At 41.6% G+C, this 20,378-nt stretch overlaps 1 protein-coding gene across 4 annotated transcripts in view; it reads left to right on the forward strand.

The window, feature by feature from the left end:
- Positions 1-18,638, forward strand: part of trim33 (tripartite motif containing 33) — an 83,214-nt gene extending 64,576 nt beyond the window's left edge. For 2 of the 4 annotated variants that reach the window (XM_030138933.1, XM_030138935.1), the window contains 2 exons: positions 2,316-2,366; positions 18,042-18,638. In XM_030138933.1, the coding sequence (XP_029994793.1) occupies positions 2,316-2,366; positions 18,042-18,266 (276 nt within the window). In that variant the 3' untranslated portion in view covers positions 18,267-18,638. The remainder of the gene's footprint in view (positions 1-2,315; positions 2,367-18,041) is intronic. The other 2 variants (XM_030138934.1, XM_030138937.1) reach the window with 2 other exon arrangements.
- Positions 18,639-20,378: the final 1,740 nt, after the last annotated feature.

The following is a 20,378-nucleotide window of genomic DNA, read 5'->3' on the forward strand; positions in this document are numbered from 1 at the left end:
TTCGATTCAAAGTCTCCAAAAGTGTAGAAGTAAAGTGTCTGCAACAGGTGAACATCTGGAAGGATCAGATCACATGATGTTCTCCACTTATCCCGTGACTCGTACTCATAAAATCCATTCTCCAAATCACATTTCTGTGTGTCTGGCCTTGGATTTGCAGACGTAAGTGGACCAAATATAAACCCAGTGGATTAGTGTGTGTGTTTTGGGTCCAAACAGGACTCATCTACTGTCCATATGTTTCCATGACAACATGAAGCATCAGTTCATCCATGCTCAGATTAATAAATGAATATCTCAGTTTTGTCAGTGCGTTGTCCCTCTGGATGGAAATATGAGGAGAAAAAAAACAAAGACCCAACAGTTGGAGACAATTGGAACTGTTGGAACAGTTGAAGGTGTTCCATAAACCCGTTCAGTGCAGATATATTCACTTTTTTAATGAGTCTATTTGTTCATGGAAAATTTTTAATTTAGATTAAAAATAATTGTTTATTTTTAATTGCAGTTAATCGACATTAATCCACAGTAACCCTGTGATTAATCTGATTGAACAGTTGAATTGTTTGACAGCACTAATATATAACATCTGATACTTAGACTTGTTTTTCATCATGTTTATCGTTGTGTTAATTCAAACCTTTAACGTCTTAAGTTTCAGTTATAATAAAACGCAGTTCGAGCTAAAATCCCCCAGTTTTCCTTCCTGCCAGCCTCCTTTAAACAGACTGTGTTCATACAAATGATGTCATACAGACTCCATCGTACTGTGACGTCCCTGCTGTTGAATTCTACCTCTGAAGGTGTTGTGCCGCTGTAACCCCAGGTCCAACCTGAGCCAGCATTAGTCTAACCTGAGTGGACAGTGTCCCTGGAGCTGCATTGTTCCTCCTAACCCTGGCTGTTGGACAGTGGTGGACTGTCCGGCTGGTCCTAACCCTGGGTGAACCCTGTTAACCCTTTCACATCTTCAGTTGTGTTTGAGTGGATGGATGCTGTCTGTTCTGTCACACTTCTGTCCTCCTTCCACACACTCATCTGTATCTGAATGTTGACTGGATGTTCTGGTTTTTGTCACTTCTGGATATTTTTACTAAACTGAAATGCGCCGATACGAGTTAATGAGCGGCTCTGTCTGTGATGTCATGAGAAGCTGTGAGGATGAGCACGCTCACATGTGACGGAGTTACCAAACTGAAATTAACAGCAAGCAGGTTCTGTGCAGTCGGATCAGTTGCTGAGCCACAGAAACGTCCAAAGTAAGGACAGAACCATTACCTGTAGAACCATAAACAGCAGTAAAATCACAGATGGTTAGTATTACCGTTTAAATTCTAATTCTCATGATAACTGTGTTTGATTAACGCACTTTTAGGGGAATAGAACGCCTCTGTAAAAATCTGCTTTTATGTCAAATATTTGAGTATAGTTTTAATTTATTACAGTTTTAATTTTCTATCCCTAATATTTGAACCAATATTCACTTTTAAAGTCTGTGAAAAGGTTCGTTAAACATCTGTGTGTTATTTATGCAATAAGTTATATACATTTTTCAAATCGGATTTTATATTTCTTTTTTGTGTGTTTTTTGTCCTTTTGTGTTTTTATAGTAGGTTGAAGTGAAAAAATAACAGACAGATGATCTAGATGAAGTTGTGCTGAAAAAACAGATCCAAACATGGGTATAGTAAACATTTGTTTCTATAGTATATAAAGGCCAAATCAAAAGGACTGAAAAACAGACAGAATAGACTCAGACCACTAAGGGTTAATATGTGAATGGTTCTGATACAGAAGGAACAGTGGGACTGTTATTAGATTTGGTTTTTTATTTGTTTGTTTTTTTAAATACAACTTGGTTAAATTCTTTCAGTGTGTGTATTAGTGCTTTTTGAACATTTTGAGCACAATTTCAATAATATCGCGATAATGATAACTGTGATTATTTTGGTCACAATAACCATGCGTGACACGGCTACACATTTAGAAAAAAATGAAAACTAATAAAAACTATCACACCTGCTCTGAAAACGAATTAAAACAAACTGAAATAGGGGTAAAAAAAAGGTCAAAACTGAATAAAATCAAACTATGATGAAAAATCCAAAACTGTTAGAACCTTGGTCCACGCTCACATTCCAGCTACTGTTAATTTCAGTTGAGTCCACATGGGCCCAGGTCCAGTCCACATGGGCCCAGGTCTCATGTGTTGTGGTCCACATGGGTCCAGGTCCAGTCCTGGTCTAACTGCCTGTTGCTCTCCTCTTTTTCTGCTGCTTCACTGTCTGTGTTGTAACGTTATTGCTCCTCTTTAGATGTCTCGAATAATCCAGGTTTATGATGAGGAGAAACAGATTAATACTCAGGTAAGATGTTCCGTCAGGAGCACAGGTGTCCGGTCCACTCCCACTGAGGCTCCAAGACCTGAACCAACGTCCACCTGGACTCACAGTTTAGACCAGTGTCCTCCAAAAACCCAGACATCTGTCCACATCTGCGCTGAGGACGCTTTAAAGGCTCAATTAAAGGTCTAATTAAAGGTCCAATGAATGCATGAGCGTTGTGGAGGACAAGCCCAGGACATGGTGTGTGTTCGTCCTCTATAAGTGACCGTCCTGGACCAGAAGGGTCTGCACTGTGAACTGGAGTCACCTTAGATGGAGGACGTTTGTTTCTGCCAGGGTTTGTTTGTTGGTTGGTTAGTTAGCAACATAACTGAAAAAGTTATGGATGGATTTTGATGAAATTTTCAGGAAATGTCCGAAATGGGACGAGTAACAAATGATTAGATTTTGGGAATGATCCGGATCACTGTCTGGAGGCAGGAATTTTAAAAAGATTCTTTATCGTTGGGAGATAGGGATATTTTCAACATACGAGGGGTGACTGAAAAGTTTTGAGCCTCCAAGAGATGGTAGGAGGTAGAAGTACTTTATCGCCCTAATTTTCAACGTAGTCCTCTTGTGAGTCCACACACTTCTGCCAGCGGTGACGGAGCGCCTCCATGCCGCTGCAGTAGAAGTCCTTTGGTTGGTCCTCCAGGTAGGAGTTGACGGCATCAGTGCTGTAGCGTTGTCCAGCCAAATGCTGTTTGACATTTGGGAAGAGGTGGAAGTGTGACGGGGCTAGGTCTGGTGAATACGGTGGGTGCGGAACAAGTTGGAAACCAGTCCTGAATGGTTTCCATTGTAACCACTGATGAATGGGCTGGAGTATCATCCTGGTGAAACAAGAGCCCTTTTGGGATCATTCCTGTCCTCTTCTTCTTGATGTTCTGGTGTAGGTGCTTCAGTTGGTCACAGTAGTATTGTCCATTGATGGTCCAACCCTTCTGGAGGTAGTCCACCAGTAGCACTCCTGCGCATCCCAGAAAACAGAGGCCATGACCTTGCCAGAAGAAGGTCCAACCTGTGCCTTCTTTGGGGTTGGTCACATGGGATGTTTCCATAGTTGGGACTGCTCCTTGGTCTCAGGCTGATAGCGATGGACCCCGGTCTCATCCATGGTCACAAATCGGTCCAAGAAATTGGATGGGTTTGCCTCAGAGTGTCCAGTTCTCTGTTGACATTCTGCATCTGGTGTGCTGCTGTTCAAGAGTCTAAAGAACGTGGCCCCCATGTGGCAGACACCTTTGACATTCCAGTTCATCTGTGATTATACGATCTGCTCGCTCCTGTCAGATCCCAGTCTGTTGGTAATCTGATAAGATTACCAACCATGTCCAGGACCAGGTCAATGTTCTCAGGAGCTGTTGCTGTCCACATCCTCCCTGACCCTGGTTCATCTTCAGCATTGTCTTTTCCACGTTTGGACTCATGTACCCATGGTTCCACTGCGGCATATGAAGGGACGTGTTCACCTCATGTGTCCTGCAGGTCCTTCTGGAGCTCAGCTGGGCTCAGGCCTTTCAGCCCCAGACTCAAGTTTGTCCAGTTTTCAGGAAACAATGGGAGTCAATGGGACACGTGCACTCGGGGTCAGTCACGTGGGTGAAAGTGCAGGAAACGTGACATCTGACCCCACAGACATGTGGGGGACCTCCAGAGCTTTCAAATAAGGCCAAATACGTGGTTGCCATAGAAACGGCTATATTGTTCTTGCTCAGATTATTATTATTTTTATTAGGCCCGAGCCCAGACATACATGTCGGCGAGGGCCTATTAAAACCGCATGGTTCCGTTATTATTTTTATTATTTTTCTCTCACCTCTTTGAACTTAAATTTGACCCCCTGAACGTCAACAAAAAGTCAATTTTATTTGACCAAAAATTCAAGCCTGGCGAAAATTTTTTTTATTTGGAGTCGCGAATAAAAAATATCGCAAAATGACTCGGTAGCGCCCCCTCAAAAATCAAAATACATTATGCGAATGGGAGCCCTCCCCAAATGTTTTTCATTGTACGAACATGAAACTTGGTGCAGACATAGCCCATGGTGGGACAAGTAAAAAATTACATTATGGCCCCGCCCTAAACCCAACAGGAAGTCGGCCATATTGGGTGGAAGTGTGGACCTGTAAAATCCCACCCCTCATACTTTCATCATCTCCTCCTAGGGTTTACATCCAACTTAGACCAAACTGGGTGAAAATCACCTGAACACATGTGTGATCAAAAGTTACCATTTACATTTTTGATCAAATGTTGGGCGTGGCTGTGATGACCTCACAACAAAGCGGCCATTTTTAGAAGCATAAAAGTGTGTATATCTCGCACACAGAGCGTCAGATTGAGTTGGACCCAATGTAACATTTGTGCGGAATGACAACCTGAACACGATGATATGGAACTCGTACAGTTGGATGGTAAAATGGCTCTCTCACGCCCCCTACAGTTTTTGAATGGGAGTGAAAAAAAAAAGTGACATGGGAAAAAGACATTTGGCAAACACATCCCTAATGCCAAACTGAACCAAAAAGCCAATGAGGAAAAACCTCTATTTTCAATCGTGTTGCCATGACAACACCAAAACTGTGCCATTCAAATGAATGGGATTTTGCCACATGGACACTATTGCTGAAAAACTCTTTGTGTTCCACTAATGGTACACAGACTGAAAATTACACTGTGGAAAAGTAGAATTTTCCCTCAAAAAGAATTTTCAAAATATTGAAAAATGACTTGGCCACGCCCCCTCAAAATATGAAAATACATTGCGCGAATGGGAACCCACTCAAAATAAATTTCAACGTAGAAACATGAAATTTGGTGCAGACATAGCCCATGGTAGGACAAGTAAAAAATTACATTATGGCCCCGCCCTAAACCCAACAGGAAGTCGGCCATATTGGATGGAAGTGTGGACCTCTTAAATCCCACCCCTCATACTTTCATCATCTCCTCCTAGGGTTTACATCCAATTTGGACCAAACTGGGTGAAAATCACCTACACACATGTGGGATCAAAAGTTACCATTTACATTTTTCATCAAATGATGGGCGTGGCTGTGATGACCTCACAAAAAAGCGGCCATTTTTAGAAGTATAAATATGTTTATATCTTGCACATACAGTGTCAGATTTAGTTGGACCCAATGTAACATTTGTGCAGAATGACAACCTGAACACGATGATATGTCACTAGCATAGCTGCATCGAAAAATGTCTCTCTCACGCCCCCTACAGTTTTTGAATGGGAGTGAAAAAAAATTTTGACATAGGCAAAAAAAATTTGGCACACACATCCCTCATTCCAAACTGAGCCAAAAAGCCAATGAGGACACACCCCTATTTACAATCATGCTGCCATGACAAAATCAAAACTGTGCTATAGTTACGAATAGGTTTTTCTCAGAATCCCACCCCTCATACTTTCATCATCTCCACCTAGGGTTTACATCCAATTTGGACCAAACTGGGTGAAAATCACCTACACACATGTGGGATCAAAAGTTACCATTTACATTTTTCATCAAATGATGGGCGTGGCTGTGATGACCTCACAAAAAAGCGGCCATTTTTAGAAGTATAAATATGTTTATATCTTGCACATACAGTGTCAGATTTAGTTGGACCCAATGTAACATTTGTGCAGAATGACAACCTGAACACGATGATATGTCACTAGCATAGCTGCATCGAAAAATGTCTCTCTCACGCCCCCTACAGTTTTTGAATGGGAGTGAAAAAAAAATTTTGACATAGGCAAAAAAAATTTGGCACACACATCCCTCATTCCAAACTGAGCCAAAAAGCCAATGAGGACACACCCCTATTTACAATCATGCTGCCATGACAAAATCAAAACTGTGCTATAGTTACGAATAGGTTTTTCTCAGAATCCCACCCCTCATACTTTCATCATCTCCACCTAGGGTTTACATCCAATTTGGACCAAACTGGGTGAAAATCACCTACACACATGTGGGATCAAAAGTTATCACCTACATTTTTTATCAAATGTTGGGCGTGGCTGTGATGAGCTCGAGATTGAGCGGTCATTGTCAGAAGTATAAAACTGTGCTTATCTCACAGAATGCTGGATTGAGCCCATGATACAGTGTCCTCTCGCTGTCGGTGGCCTCGGCGGTTGCGTGGGGAGGCGGTCGCATTGGAGGGCGAGGGCCTTAACACCGCTTGCGGTTTTAATTTTTTTTTTTTTTTTTTTGTCTTTTTTTTCTTTCTCCTGTGGTTTGAGCTCAATTTTGACCCCCTGAACATTTACGAAAACTCACCAAATTTTGCCCAAAATTCAGAAATGTGCAAAATTGAATTTACATATAGGTTTCGTAGATGTCGGTAAAGAAATGTTGCTGCAGCGCCCCTTTGAAAAGTGGAAATGCATTACGTCAATGGGAGCACGTCCAACATAAAGTTTGTCGTAGAGCCACGAAAATCAGTACACAGATTCATCATGAGGAGACGAAAAAAAATATTATTGGGGCCACGCCCCTAAACCAACCGGAAGTCGGCCATATTGGATTGAAATTTCCAAAATGCTGAGTCAGCGTTTTCACTGACGTCGTATTTTAACTATCTCCTCCTTGGCCGTTTTGCCAAATGAGCTCAAAATCGGTGTACTGTATCTAGAGAAGTGGGGCATCAAAAGTTAGCCGAATTTTGGGGATTGGTGTCACCATTTTTGTGTGACAATGTCGCAAACTTTGCAAAGTTTCTTTGCGAATTTACCATTACAAAAATTGCTTCAGCTCAGACATACGAACACCGATTTGGCTAAAATTTGACTCAGACGTCCATCTCCCAGGCCTACACCCATTTATTAAAAGAAATTGAAATTTCACGCTATAGCGCCCCCTACAAATGTACATTTACAAAAATGACACCAGTTCGGACATACGAACACCGATTTGTCTCAAATTCGACTCAGACATCTGTCTCCCAGGCCTACACCTACTTGTCAAAAGAAACTGAAATTTCGCACTACAGCGCCCCCTACACGTTTTTTTTGTTTGTTTTTTTATTAAAATTGCTTCAGTTCGGACAAACAAACACCAATTTGGCTCAAATTTGACTCAGACGTCTATCTCTAAGGCCTACACCCAGTTATCAGAAAAATTTGAAGCTATAGCGCCCCCTACAATTTTACCTTTACGAAAATTACTTCACTTCAGACATACGAACACCAACTGGGCTCAAATTTGAATCAGTTGTTAATCTCCCAGGCCTACACCCATTCATCAAAAGAAATTGCCATTTCGCACACTAGCGCCCCCTACTAATTCACCTTCATGAAAATTGCATCACCTCGGACATATGAACACCGATTTGGCTCAAATTTGACTCAGTGGTACATCTTGCAGGCCTTCACCCATTCAAAGGAAGAAATTTAATTTTAGCTGCATAGCGCCCCCTACAGATTTATTTATACAAAAATTTCCTTAGTTCGGACATACGAGCAATGATTTCCCTAAAATTTGAATCAGTTGTCAATCTCCCAGGCCTACACCCATTCATCAGAAGACACTGAAATTTGGTGCTAGAGCGCCACCTGCTGAACAATGGCATACTTCTACTGGACGTGCCCTTGGCGAGGGCCTTTAGATGCCGCTTGCGGCTTTAATTAGGCCCGAGCCGAGTAAAGCCGGCGCAGGGCCTATTGAGTCTGCAGTGGGCGCATGGGGACAAAATCGCCAGTGACGCGGTCGCCTTTCTCCACTGTCGCCACTCTCACACATATTCACATTCACAGCACTGAGACCTTTCCGACGATGTACATGACATGTGCACAAATCGCATATTTACACCTGCTCAGAATGAATGGGAGTCAATGGGCCACGCCCACTCGGGGTCAGTCATGTGGGTGAAAGTGCACGACACATGACCTCTGACCCCACAGACATGTGGGGGACCTCGAGAGCTTTCACATAAGGACAAATATGTGGTTGCCATAGAAACGGCTATATTGTTCTTGCTCAGATTATTATTATTTATTTATTTATTTTTTTAGGCCCGAGCCGAGTAAAGCCGGCGCAGGGCCTATTGAGTCTGCAGTGGGCGCATGGGAACAAAATCGCCAGTGACGCGGTCGCCTTTCGCCACTGTCGCCACTCTCACACATTCACATTCACGGCACTGAGACCTTTCCGACGATGTACATGACATGTGCACAAATCGCATATTTACACCTGCTCAGAATGAATGGGAGTCAATGGGACACGCCCACTCGGGGTCAGTCACATGTGTGTAAGTGCACGACAGGTGACATCTGACCCCACACACATGTGGGGGACCTCGAGAGCTTTCAAAAAAGGGCAAATACGTGCTTGCCATAGAAACGGCTATATTGTCCTTGCTCAGATTATTATTATTTTTATTTTTATGTATTTATTTTTTTTGTCTTATTTTTCTTTCTCCTGCGCTTTGAGCTCAGTTTTGACCCTCTGAACATTTACAAAAACTCACCAAATTTTGCCTAAAATTCAGAAGTGTGAGAAATTGAATTTACATATAGGTTTCGTAGATGTTGGTAAAGAAATGTTGCGGCAGCGCCCCCTTGAAAAGTGGAAATGCATTGCGCCAATGGGAGCGCGTCCAACATAAAGTTTGTCGTAGAGCCACGAAAATTGGTAGACAGATTCATCATGAGGAGACAAACAAAAAATATTATTATGGCCACGCCCCTAAACCAACCCTTAGTCGGCCATATTGGATTGAAATTTCCAAAATGCTGAGTCAGCGTTTTCGCTGAAGTTGTATTTTAACTATCTCCTACTAAGCCGTTTGGCCGAATGAGCTCAAAATCGAAGTACAGTATCTAGAGAAGTGGGGCATCAAAAGTTAGCCGAATTTTTTGAATCAGCATCACCGTTTTTGTGTGACAAGGTTGCAAACTTTGCGAAGTTTTTCCGAAAATTTACCATCACAAAAATTGCTTCAGCTCAGACATACGAACAGCGATTTGGCTGAAATTTGACTCAGACGTCTATCTCCCAGGCCTACACCCATTTATTAAAAGAAATTGAAATTTCGCACTATAGCGCCCCCTACAAATGTACATTTACAAAAATGACATCAGTTCGGACATACGAACACCGATTTGGCTCAAATTTGACTCAGACATCTGTCTCAAAGGCCTACACCTATTTGTCAAAAGAAACTGAAATTTTGCAGTACAGCGCCCCCTACAAAAAATTTTAATATTTTTTATTAAAATTGCTTCAGTTCGGACATACGAACACCAATTTGGCTCAAATTTGACTCAGACGTCTATATCCCAGGCCTACACCCATTTATCAGAAAAATTTTAAATTCGGCGCCATAGCGCCCCCTACAATGTTACCTTTATGAAAATTACTTCACGTTAGACATGCGAACACCAATTTGGCTCAAATTTGAATCAGTTGTCAATCTCCCAGGCCTACACCCATTTATCAAAAGAAATTGCCACTTCGCTCAGTAGCGCCCCCTACAAATTTACCTTCACAAAAATTGCATCAGTTCAGACATACGAACACCGATTTGGCTCAAATTTGACTCAGTGGTACATCTCACAGGCCTACACCCATTCAATGGAACAAATTGAATTTTTGCTCATAGCGCCCCCTACAGATTTATATATACAAAATTTTGTTCAGTTCGGACATACGAACACTGATTTGTCTCAAATCAATTGTCAATGTCCCAGGCCTAAACCCATTCATTAGAAGACACAAAATTTGGGGCTACAGTGCCACCAGCTGAACGATGGGCATATTTCCACTGGACGTGCCCTTGGCGAGGGCCTTTAGATGCCGCTTGCGGCTTTAATTATTTTTATTATTTATTTATTTTTGTCTTATTTTTCTTTCTCCTGCTCTTTGAGCTCAATTTTGACCCTCTTAACATTTACGAAAACTCACCAAATTTTGCCTAAAATTCAGAAGTGCGAGAAATTGAATTTACATACAGGTTTCGTAGATGTCGGTAAAGAAATGTAGTGGCAGCGCCCCCTTGAAAAGTGGAATTTCCAAAATGCTGAGTCAGCGTTTTCACTGACGTATTTTAACTATCTCCTACTAAGCCGTTTGGCCAAATGAGCTCAAAATCAGTGTACAGTATCTAGACAAGTGGGGCATCAAAAGTTAGCCGAATTTTTTGAATCGGTGTCACCGTTTTTGTGCGACGAGGTTGCAAACTTTGTGAAGTTTTTTCGAAAATTTACCATCACAAAAATTGCTTCAGCTCAGACATACAAACACCGATTTGGCTAAAATTTGACTCAGACGTCCATCTCTCAGGCCTACACCCAGTTATTAAAAGAAATTGAAATTTCGCACTATAGCGCCCCCTACAAATGTACATTTACAAAAATGACATCAGTTCGGACATACGAACACCGATTTGGCTCAAATTTGACTCAGACATCTGTCTCAAAGGCCTACACCTATTTATCAAAAGAAACTGAAATTTTGCAATACAGCGCCCCCTACAAAAATTTTTAATATTTTTTATTAAAATTGCTTCAGTTCGGACATACGAACACCAATTTGGCTCAAATTTGACTCAGACGTCTATATCCCAGGCCTACACCCATTTATCAGAAAAATTTTAAATTCGGCGCCATAGCACCCCCTACAATGTTACCTTTACGAAAATTACTTCACGTTAGACATGCGAACACCAATTTGGCTCAAATTTGAATCAGTTGTCAATCTCCCAGGCCTACACCCATTTATCAAAAGAAATTGCCACTTCGCTCAGTAGCGCCCCCTACAAATTTACCTTCACGAAAATTGCATCAGTTCAGACATACGAACACCGATTTGGCTCAAATTTGACTCAGTGGTACATCTCACAGGCCTACACCCATTCAATGGAACAAATTGAATTTTTGCTCATAGCGCCCCCTACAGATTTATATATACAAAATTTTGTTCAGTTCGGACATACGAACACTGATTTGTCTCAAATCAATTGTCAATGTCCCAGGCCTACACCTATTCATTAGAAGACACAAAATTTGGGGCTACAGCGCCACCTTCTGAACGATGAGCATACTTCCACTGGACGTGCCCTTGGCGAGGGCCTTTAGATGCCGCTTGCGGCTTTAATTTTGTCTTATTTTTCTTTCTCCTGCGCTTTGAGCTCAATTTTGACCCCCTGAACATTTACGAAAACTCACCAAATTTTGCCTAAAATTCAGAAGTGCGAGAAATTGAATTTACATATAGATTTCGTAGATGTCGGTAAAGAAATGTTGCGGTAGCGTCCCCTTGAAAAGTGGAAATGCATTGCGCCAATCGGAGCGCATCCTACATAAAGTTTTTCGTAGAGCCACAAAAATCGGTACACAGATTCATCATGAGGAGACAAACAAAAAATATTATTATGGCCACGCCCCAAAACCAACCCTTAGTCGGCCATATTGGATTGAAAATTCCAAAATGCTGAGTCAGCGTTTTCGCTAACGTTGTATTTTAACTATCTCCTACTAAACCGTTTGGCCAAATGAGCTCAAAATCGGTGTACAGTATCTAGAGAAGTGGGGCATCAAAAGTTTGCCGAATTTTTGGAATTGGCATGACCGTTTTTGTGTGACGAGGTTTCAAAGTTTGCAAAGTTTTTTCGAAAATTTACCATCACAAGAATTGCTTCAGCTTAGACATACAAACACCGATGTGGCTGAAATTTGACTCAGACGTCTATCTCCCAGGCCTACACCCATTTATTGAAATAAATTGAAATTTTGCACTATAGCGCCCCCTACAAATGTAGTTTTACAAAAATGACATCAGTTCGGACATACGAACACCGATTTGGCTGAAATTTGACTCAGACATCTTTCTCCCAGGCCTACACATACTTGTCAAAAGAAACTGAAATTTTGCACTACAGCGCCCCCTACAAAAATTTTTAATATTTTTTTATTAAAATTATTTCAGTTCGGACATACGAACACCGATTTGGCTCAAATTTGACTCAGATGTCTATCTCCCAGGCCTACACCCATTTATCAGAAATATTTGAAATTCGGTGCCATAGCGCCCCCTACAATTTTACCTATACGAACATTACTTCATATTAGACATACGAATACCAATTTGGCTCAAATTTGAATCAGTGTTCAGTCTCCCAGGCCTACACCCATTGATTAAAAGAAATTTCCACTTCGCTCATTAGCACCCCCTAATAATTTACCTTCACGAAAATTGCATTAATTCGGACATACGAACACTGATTTAGCTCAAATTTGACTCTGTGGTACATCTCGCAAACCTACAACCATTCAATGGTAGAAATTTATTTTTAGCTGCATAGCGCCCCCTACAGATTTACTTATACAAAACTTTCTTTAGTTTGGACATACAAACAAAGATTTGCCTCAAATTTGAATCAGTTGTCGATATCCCAGGCCTACACCTATTCATCAGAAGACATTGAAATTTGGTGCTAGAGCGCCACCTGCTGAACGATGGACATACTTCTACTGGATGTGCCCGTGGCGAGGGCCTTTAGATGCCACTTGCGGCTTTAATTTTTCTTTCTCCTGCGCTTTGAGCTCAATTTTGACCCTCTGAACATTTACGAAAACTCACCAAATTTTGCCTAAAATTCAGAAGTGTGAGAAATTGAATTTACATATAGGTTTCGTAGATGTCGGTAAAGAAATGTTGCGGCAGCGCCCCCTTGAAAAGTGGAAATGCATTGCGCCAATGGGAGCGCATCCAAAATAAAGTTTGTCGTAGAGCCACGAAAATCGGTAGACAGATTCATCATGAGGAGACAAACAAAAAATATTATTATGGCCACGCCCCTAAACCAACCCTTAGTCGGCCATATTGGATTGAAATTTCCAAAATGCTGAGTCAGCGTTTTCGCTGAAGTTGTATTTTAACTATCTCCTACTAAGCCGTTTGGCCGAATGAGCTCAAAATCGGTGTACAGTATCTAGAGAAGTGGGGCATCAAAAGTTAGCCGAATTTTTTGAATCGGCATCACCGTTTATATGTGACGAGGTTGCAAACTTTGCGAAGTTTTTCCGAAAATTTACCATCACAAAAATTGCTTCAGCTCAGACATACGAACACCGATTTGGCTGAAATTTGACTCAGACATCTATCTCCCAGGCCTACACCCATTTATTAAAAGAAATTGAAATTTCGCACTATCGCCCCCTACAAATGTACATTTACAAAAATGACATCAGTTCGGACATACGAACACCGATTTGGCTCAAATTTGAATCAGTTGTCAATATCCCAGGCCTACACACATTTATCTAAAGAAAATGCCATTTCACACAATAGCGCCCCCTACAAATTTACCTTCACGAAAATTGCATCAGTTCAGACATACGAACACCGATTTGGCTCAAATTTGACTCAGTGGTACATCTCGCAGGCCTACATCCATTCAATGGAACAAATTGAATTTTGGCTCATAGTGCCCCCTACAGATTTATTTCTACAAAATTGTGTTCAGTTCGTACATACAAACACTGATTTGTCTGAAATTTGAGTCAATTGTCAATCTCCCAGGCCTACACCCATTCATCAGAAGACACAAAATTTGGTGCTAGAGCGACACCTACTGAACGATGAGCATACTTCCACTGGACGTGCCCTAGGCGAGGGCTTTTAGATGCCGCTTGCGGCTTTAATTTATTTATTTATTTTTGTCTTATTAGGCCCGAGCCGAGTAAAGCCGGCGCAGGGCCTATTGAGTCTGCAGTGGGCGCATGGGGACCAAATCGCCAGTGACGCGGTCGCCTTTCGCCACTGTCGCCACTCTCACACATATTCACATTCACGGCACTGAGACCTTTCCGACGATGTACATGACATGTGCACAAACCGCATATTTACACCTGCTCAGAATCAATGGGAGTCAATGGGACACGCTAAGTCGGGGTCAGTCACGTGGGTGTAAGTGCACGACACGTGACCTCTGACCCCACAGACATGTGGGGGACCTCGAGAGCTTTCAAATAAGGCCAAATATGTGGTTGCCATAGAAACGGCTATATTGTTCTTGCTCAGATTATTATTATTTTTATTTATTATTTATTTATTTATTTTTTGTCTTATTTTTTTCTCCTGCGCTTTGAGCTCAATTTTGACCCTCTGAACATTTACGAAAACTCACCAAATTTTGCCTAAAATTCAGAAATGTGCAAAATTGAATTTACATATAGGTTTTGTAGATGTCGGTAAAGAAATGTTGCGGCAGCGCCCCCTTGAAAAGTGGAAATACATTGCGCCAATGGGAGCGCGTCCAACATAAAGTTTGTCGTAGAGCCACGAAAATCAGTACACAGATTCATCATGAGGAGACAAACAAAAAATATTATTATGGCCACGCCCCTAAACCAACCCTTAGTCGGCCATATTGGATTGAAATTTCCAAAATGCTGAGTCAGCGTTTTCGCTGAAGTTGTATTTTAACTATCTCCTACTAAGCCGTTTGGCCGAATGAGCTCAAAATCGGTGTACAGTATCTAGAGAAGTGGGGCATCAAAAGTTAGCCGAATTTTTTGAATCGGCATCACCGTTTCTGTGTGACGAGGTTGCAAACTTTGCAAAGTTTTTTCGAAAATTTACCATCACAAAAATTGCTTCAGCTCAGACATACAAACAGCGATTTGGCTGAAATTTGACTCAGACGTCTATCTCCCAGGCCTACACCCATTTATTAAAAGAAATTAAAATTTCGCACTATAGCGCCCCCTACAAATGTACATTTACAAAAATGACATCAGTTCGGACATATGAACACCGATTTGGCTCAAATTTGACTCAGACATCTGTCTCAGAGGCCTACACCTATTTATCAAAAGAAACTGAAATTTTGCAATACAGCGCCCCCTACAAAAATGTTTGATATTTTTCATTAAAATTGCTTCAGTTCGGACATACGAACTCCAATTTGGCTCAAATTTGACTCAGACGTCTATATCCCAGGCCTACACCCATTTATCAGAAAAATTTTAAATTCAGCGCCATAGCGCCCCCTACAATTTTACCTTCACGAAAATTACTTCACGTTAGACATGCGAACACCAATTTGGCTCAAATTTGAATCAGTTGTCAATCTCCCAGGCCTACACCCATTTATCAAAAGAAATTGCCACTTCGCTCAGTAGCGCCCCCTACAAATTTACCTTCACGAAAATTGCATCAGTTCAGACATACGACCACTGATTTGGCTCAAATTTGACTCAGTGGTACATCGTGCAGGCCTACACCCATTCAATTGAAGAAATTTAATGTTATCTGCATAGCGCCCCCTACAGATTTACTTATACAAAAATTCCCTTACTTCGGACATACGAGCAATGATTTCCCTCAAATTTGAATCAGTTGTCAATCTCCCAGGCCTACACCCATTCATCAGAAGAAACTGAAATTTGGTGCTAGAGTGCCACCTGCTGAACGATGGGCATACTTCCACTGGACGTGCCCTTGGCGAGGGCCTTTAGATGCCGCTTGCGGCTTTAATTTTTCTTTCAGGTGCTTGCCATAGAAACGGCTATATTGTTCTTGCTCAGATTATTATTATTTTTATTTTTATTTATTTATTTTTTTTGTCTTATTTTTCTTTCTCCTGCGCTTTGAGCTCAGTTTTGACCCTCTGAACATTTACGAAAACTCACCAAATTTTGCACAAAATTCAGAAATGTGCAAAATTGAATTTACATATAGGTTTCGTAGATGTCGGTAAAGAAATGTTGCTGCAGCGCCCCCGTGAAAAATGGAAATGCATTACATCAATGGGAGCATGTCCAACATAAAGTTTGTTGTAGAGCCACAAAAATCGGTACACAGATTCATCATGAGGAGACGAACAAAAAATATTATTGTGGCCACGCCCCTAAACCAACCGGAAGTCGGCCATATTGGATTGAAATTTCCAAAATGCTGAGTCAGCGTTTTCGCTGACGTTGTATTTTAACTATCTCCTATTAAACCGTTTGGACAAATGAGCTCAAAATCGGTGTACAGTATCTAGAGAAGTGGGACATCAAAAGTTAGCTGAATTTTTTGAGAAAGAAATTGCCACTTCGCTCAGTAGCGCCCCCTTTAAATTTACCTTCACGAAAATTTCATTAATTCAGACATACGAACACCGATTTGGCTCAAATTTGACTCAGTGGTACATCTCGCAGGCCTACACCCATTCAACAGAAGAAATTTAATGTTATCTGCATAGCGCCCCCTACAGATTTACTTATTCAAAAATTTCTTTAGTTTGGACATACAAAGATCTGCCTCAAATTTGAATCAGTTGTCAATCTCCCAGGCCTACACCCATTCATCAGAAGACATTGAAATTTGGTGCTAGAGCGCCACCTGCTGAACGATGGACATACTTCTACTGGACGTGCCCGTGGCGAGGGCCTTTAGATGCCACTTGCGGCTTTAATTCTGTTTGTTTTCACTCGGAACCAGAGTCTGTGGAGGTTCTCATGGGTCCAGGTCTGCGTTGTTCTTGGTGGTTCTTCTGGGTTCAACTGGTCCAGTCTGGTTGAACCCAGAAGAACCACCAAGAAAAAAGACAAATGCATCATTATGGTGGGTGGTGACCCTAAAGTGGGTCCAGACCTGGTTCCAGTGGGTCTTTGGGTCTGTGTCAGGGTTAAATAATATTAATAAACCAATCCTGTGGTTTATTTATTATGGAGCTGAGCCCCGTCCATTCCCACTCCAACAGTAGAGGCAGTAATGAGCTGTACTGGTAATGAACACCAGGCATTTACCAGAACAAAAGCAGAACCAGCAGGTTCTGCTCAGATGTTTAAACTCAGGTCTGGTGCAGACTCCATCAGACCTGGGTTTTCCTCCAGTGGACTCAAACCTCTTCAAACAGTGACTGAATGAACTTTAATATTGAACTGAGTTCAGGTTGTAGATCCCACACTTTGGAGGTTCCAGTTTGTACATAAATGGTGTTTTACAGTTGACAGACTGACTGGTTCTGTTCCAGATGGTCTACTGATCAGACCGGTCCAGTAGAGGACACATGGTCTACTGATCAGACCGGTCCAGTAGAGGACACATGGTCTACTGATCAGACCGGTCCAGTAGAGGACACATGGGCTTTATTTGTTGTTTTTTCCCACCTGTGGTTTGGACTGGAGCTTCAGCTTCATCGCAGCTGTCAAACCCTTCCTGATGGGACAGGTCAAAAACAGTTCTTGGTTCTTTGTTCTTGGTTGTATGGTCTGGGTTCTTAGTTCTGGTTCCGTGGTCCTGGTTCTGGTTCTGTGTTCTTGGTTTCTGTGGTCTCAGTTCTTGATTCTGTGGTCTGGGTTCTTGGTTCTGGTTCTTGGTTCTTTGTAGACCTTCTGTCAGGTACAGCTCATTTCAGACCTGTTCAAAGGTTCTTCTGGGTTCTTCAGAGTTTGTGTTCTGATCCAGTTCCTCCAACACACATATGAACCCATTGGACACTGGTACTGGTACTTATACCTGGTCCTGGTCCCTGCTGGTCTGGACCTCATGTGGACCGTCTCAGTTGGATCCTCAGTGGACAGTGGACTGCACACATGTGTTCTGTTCTGAGTTAGACCAGAACCAACAGAACCAACAGAACTGGAACACAACAACAACAACAACTGAGCTGAACACTGCTCTGTTTACCCCCCACCCCCACCCCCACCCCCAGGTCTCCTCTGAAATGGCCATCTCTGGTAAAGCCGTCAGTCTGTATTTCGAGGAGAAGCTTCAGCAGATGTTTCCTGGACAGAGTTTCCCTGAGGTGTCGGACGCAGACTTCCCCGAGCCGACGGACAAGAACGAGGACGAGGACACGGACGATTCAGGGGACGACTTCATCCAGCCCAGACGCAAGCGCTTAAAAACGGACGACAAGGTGGTGCACATCAAATAAATGAACCAGAGGAGGAGGACGACAGAAGGAGGAACGACCAACGGAACCGTCTGTCCTCCTTCTGCTGGAGGACCCAGGCCCAGGGGGGACCAGGTCCAAGGTGGGACCGGGTCCGAGGTGGGACCAGGACGTGTGCACCACCTGCTGGGCCTTTGAAACCTGAACTTCTGCCTTGAACATGGGAGGAGCTGCTGGCCACGCCCACTCAGAACAGCCACACCCCCTCAGAATGACCACGCCCACTCAGATGCTTGTACAGACTGTAAAACTAGAACTCGTTTGCAAAACTTAAGTTAAAGTTCTGCCGTTTCTTTTTTTTTTTTATCATCCGTTTCCATTTGTAGATTTGATGTGACACACTGCTTTATAAACACCCCCCCCCCCCCCCCCCCCTTTTTTTTTTTTCTCCTCCCGTTCCTGGTTCTTAATGTATTATATCTGTACTTTAACATGAAAACCTACCAAGTATTTGTACGACTTTGTGGAAGCGTTCTGTAAATAAGAGAATCTAGCAGATGAAGGTGTTTCCTGTAGATGTGTGGCTGCGTCATCAATAAAAGCCTGTTCCTCTGAAATGGACCACAAACAACCTGTTCGTATCACAAAATGTTCCTGTCTTCAAACAGAGGTGATTATCGTTAACGAAAACTACCTAACATGTCGGTCCGGCCCACCACAGGGTCCGGTCCGGTCCGGCCCGTGGATACATTAGACATGTACAGTCCGAGGTGTGGGAGTCCTTTCAGTTCTGGTTCCACATACAAACCAAAACCAGAACCTTTAAATAGTGAGTCCAAATGTTCCTGTGGGTTAAAGTAAAAAAAAAAAAAAGAAATGACATCATGTCTATAAATTATGACAAGTCCAAGACCTTCTGTTTGTTTGATTTAGTGCAAAAAAAAAAGATATTTCCATGAAATTTTCCTTGAACAATAAAATGTGAATAACCTGAACAAATATGAACCTGAAACGTCTAAAGAAGATAAAGTGTAATTTTTATAATATTCTGCCTGTTTTTGTTGATCTGATCTGATGCACATGTTCAAACTGTCAGATCAGAAGTTCAGGCTGAATATTACGAAAATTACTTTTGTTTTTATGTAGAAATGTCGGTTTTCCAGGTTCTTCACATCTTTGTTTGTCTGGATAGTTTGTAAATGTAAATATTTTCAGAACTTCATGTCATTTTTTTTAGACTAAAACAAAACTGCATTTGTCATTCTTTTCAGGTTCATGTGTTTATATTCGTTCTTTTCAGGTTCTTGTGTTTATATTCGTTCTTTTCAGGTTCTTGTGTTTATATTCGTTCTTTTCAGGTTCTTGTGTTTATATTCGTTCTTTTCAGGTTCTTGTGTTTATATTCGTTCTTTTCAGGTTCATGTGTTTCTGTTCGTTCTTTTCAGGTTCATGTGTTTATATTCGTTCTTTTCAGGTTCATGTGTTTATATTCGTTCTTTTCAGGTTCATGTGTTTATATTCGTTCTTTTCAGGTTCATGTGTTTATATTCGTTCTTTTCAGGTTCTTGTGTTTATATTCGTTCTTTTCAGGTTCTTGTGTTTATATTCGTTCTTTTCAGGTTCTTGTGTTTCTGTTCGTTCTTTTCAGGTTCATGTGTTTCTGTTCGTTCTTTTCAGGTTCATGTGTTTATATTCGTTCTTTTCAGGTTCATGTGTTTATATTCGTTCTTTTCAGGTTCATGTGTTTATATTCGTTCTTTTCAGGTTCTTGTGTTTATATTCGTTCTTTTCAGGTTCTTGTGTTTATATTCGTTCTTTTCAGGTTCATGTGTTTATATTCGTTCTTTTCAGGTTCTTGTGTTTATATTCGTTCTTTTCAGGTTCATGTGTTTATATTCGTTCTTTTCAGGTTCTTGTGTTTATATTCGTTCTTTTCAGGTTCTTGTGTTTCTGTTCGTTCTTTTCAGGTTCTTGTGTTTCTGTTCGTTCTTTTCAGGTTCTTGTGTTTATATTCGTTCTTTTCAGGTTCATGTGTTTATATTCGTTCTTTTCAGGTTCTTGTGTTTATATTCGTTCTTTTCAGGTTCTTGTGTTTCTGTTCGTTCTTTTCAGGTTCTTGTGTTTCTGTTTGTTCTTTTCAGGTTCTTGTGTTTA

This window comes from Sphaeramia orbicularis, chromosome 7 (assembly GCF_902148855.1).
Source record: "Sphaeramia orbicularis chromosome 7, fSphaOr1.1, whole genome shotgun sequence".
NCBI lineage: Eukaryota > Metazoa > Chordata > Actinopteri > Kurtiformes > Apogonidae > Sphaeramia > Sphaeramia orbicularis.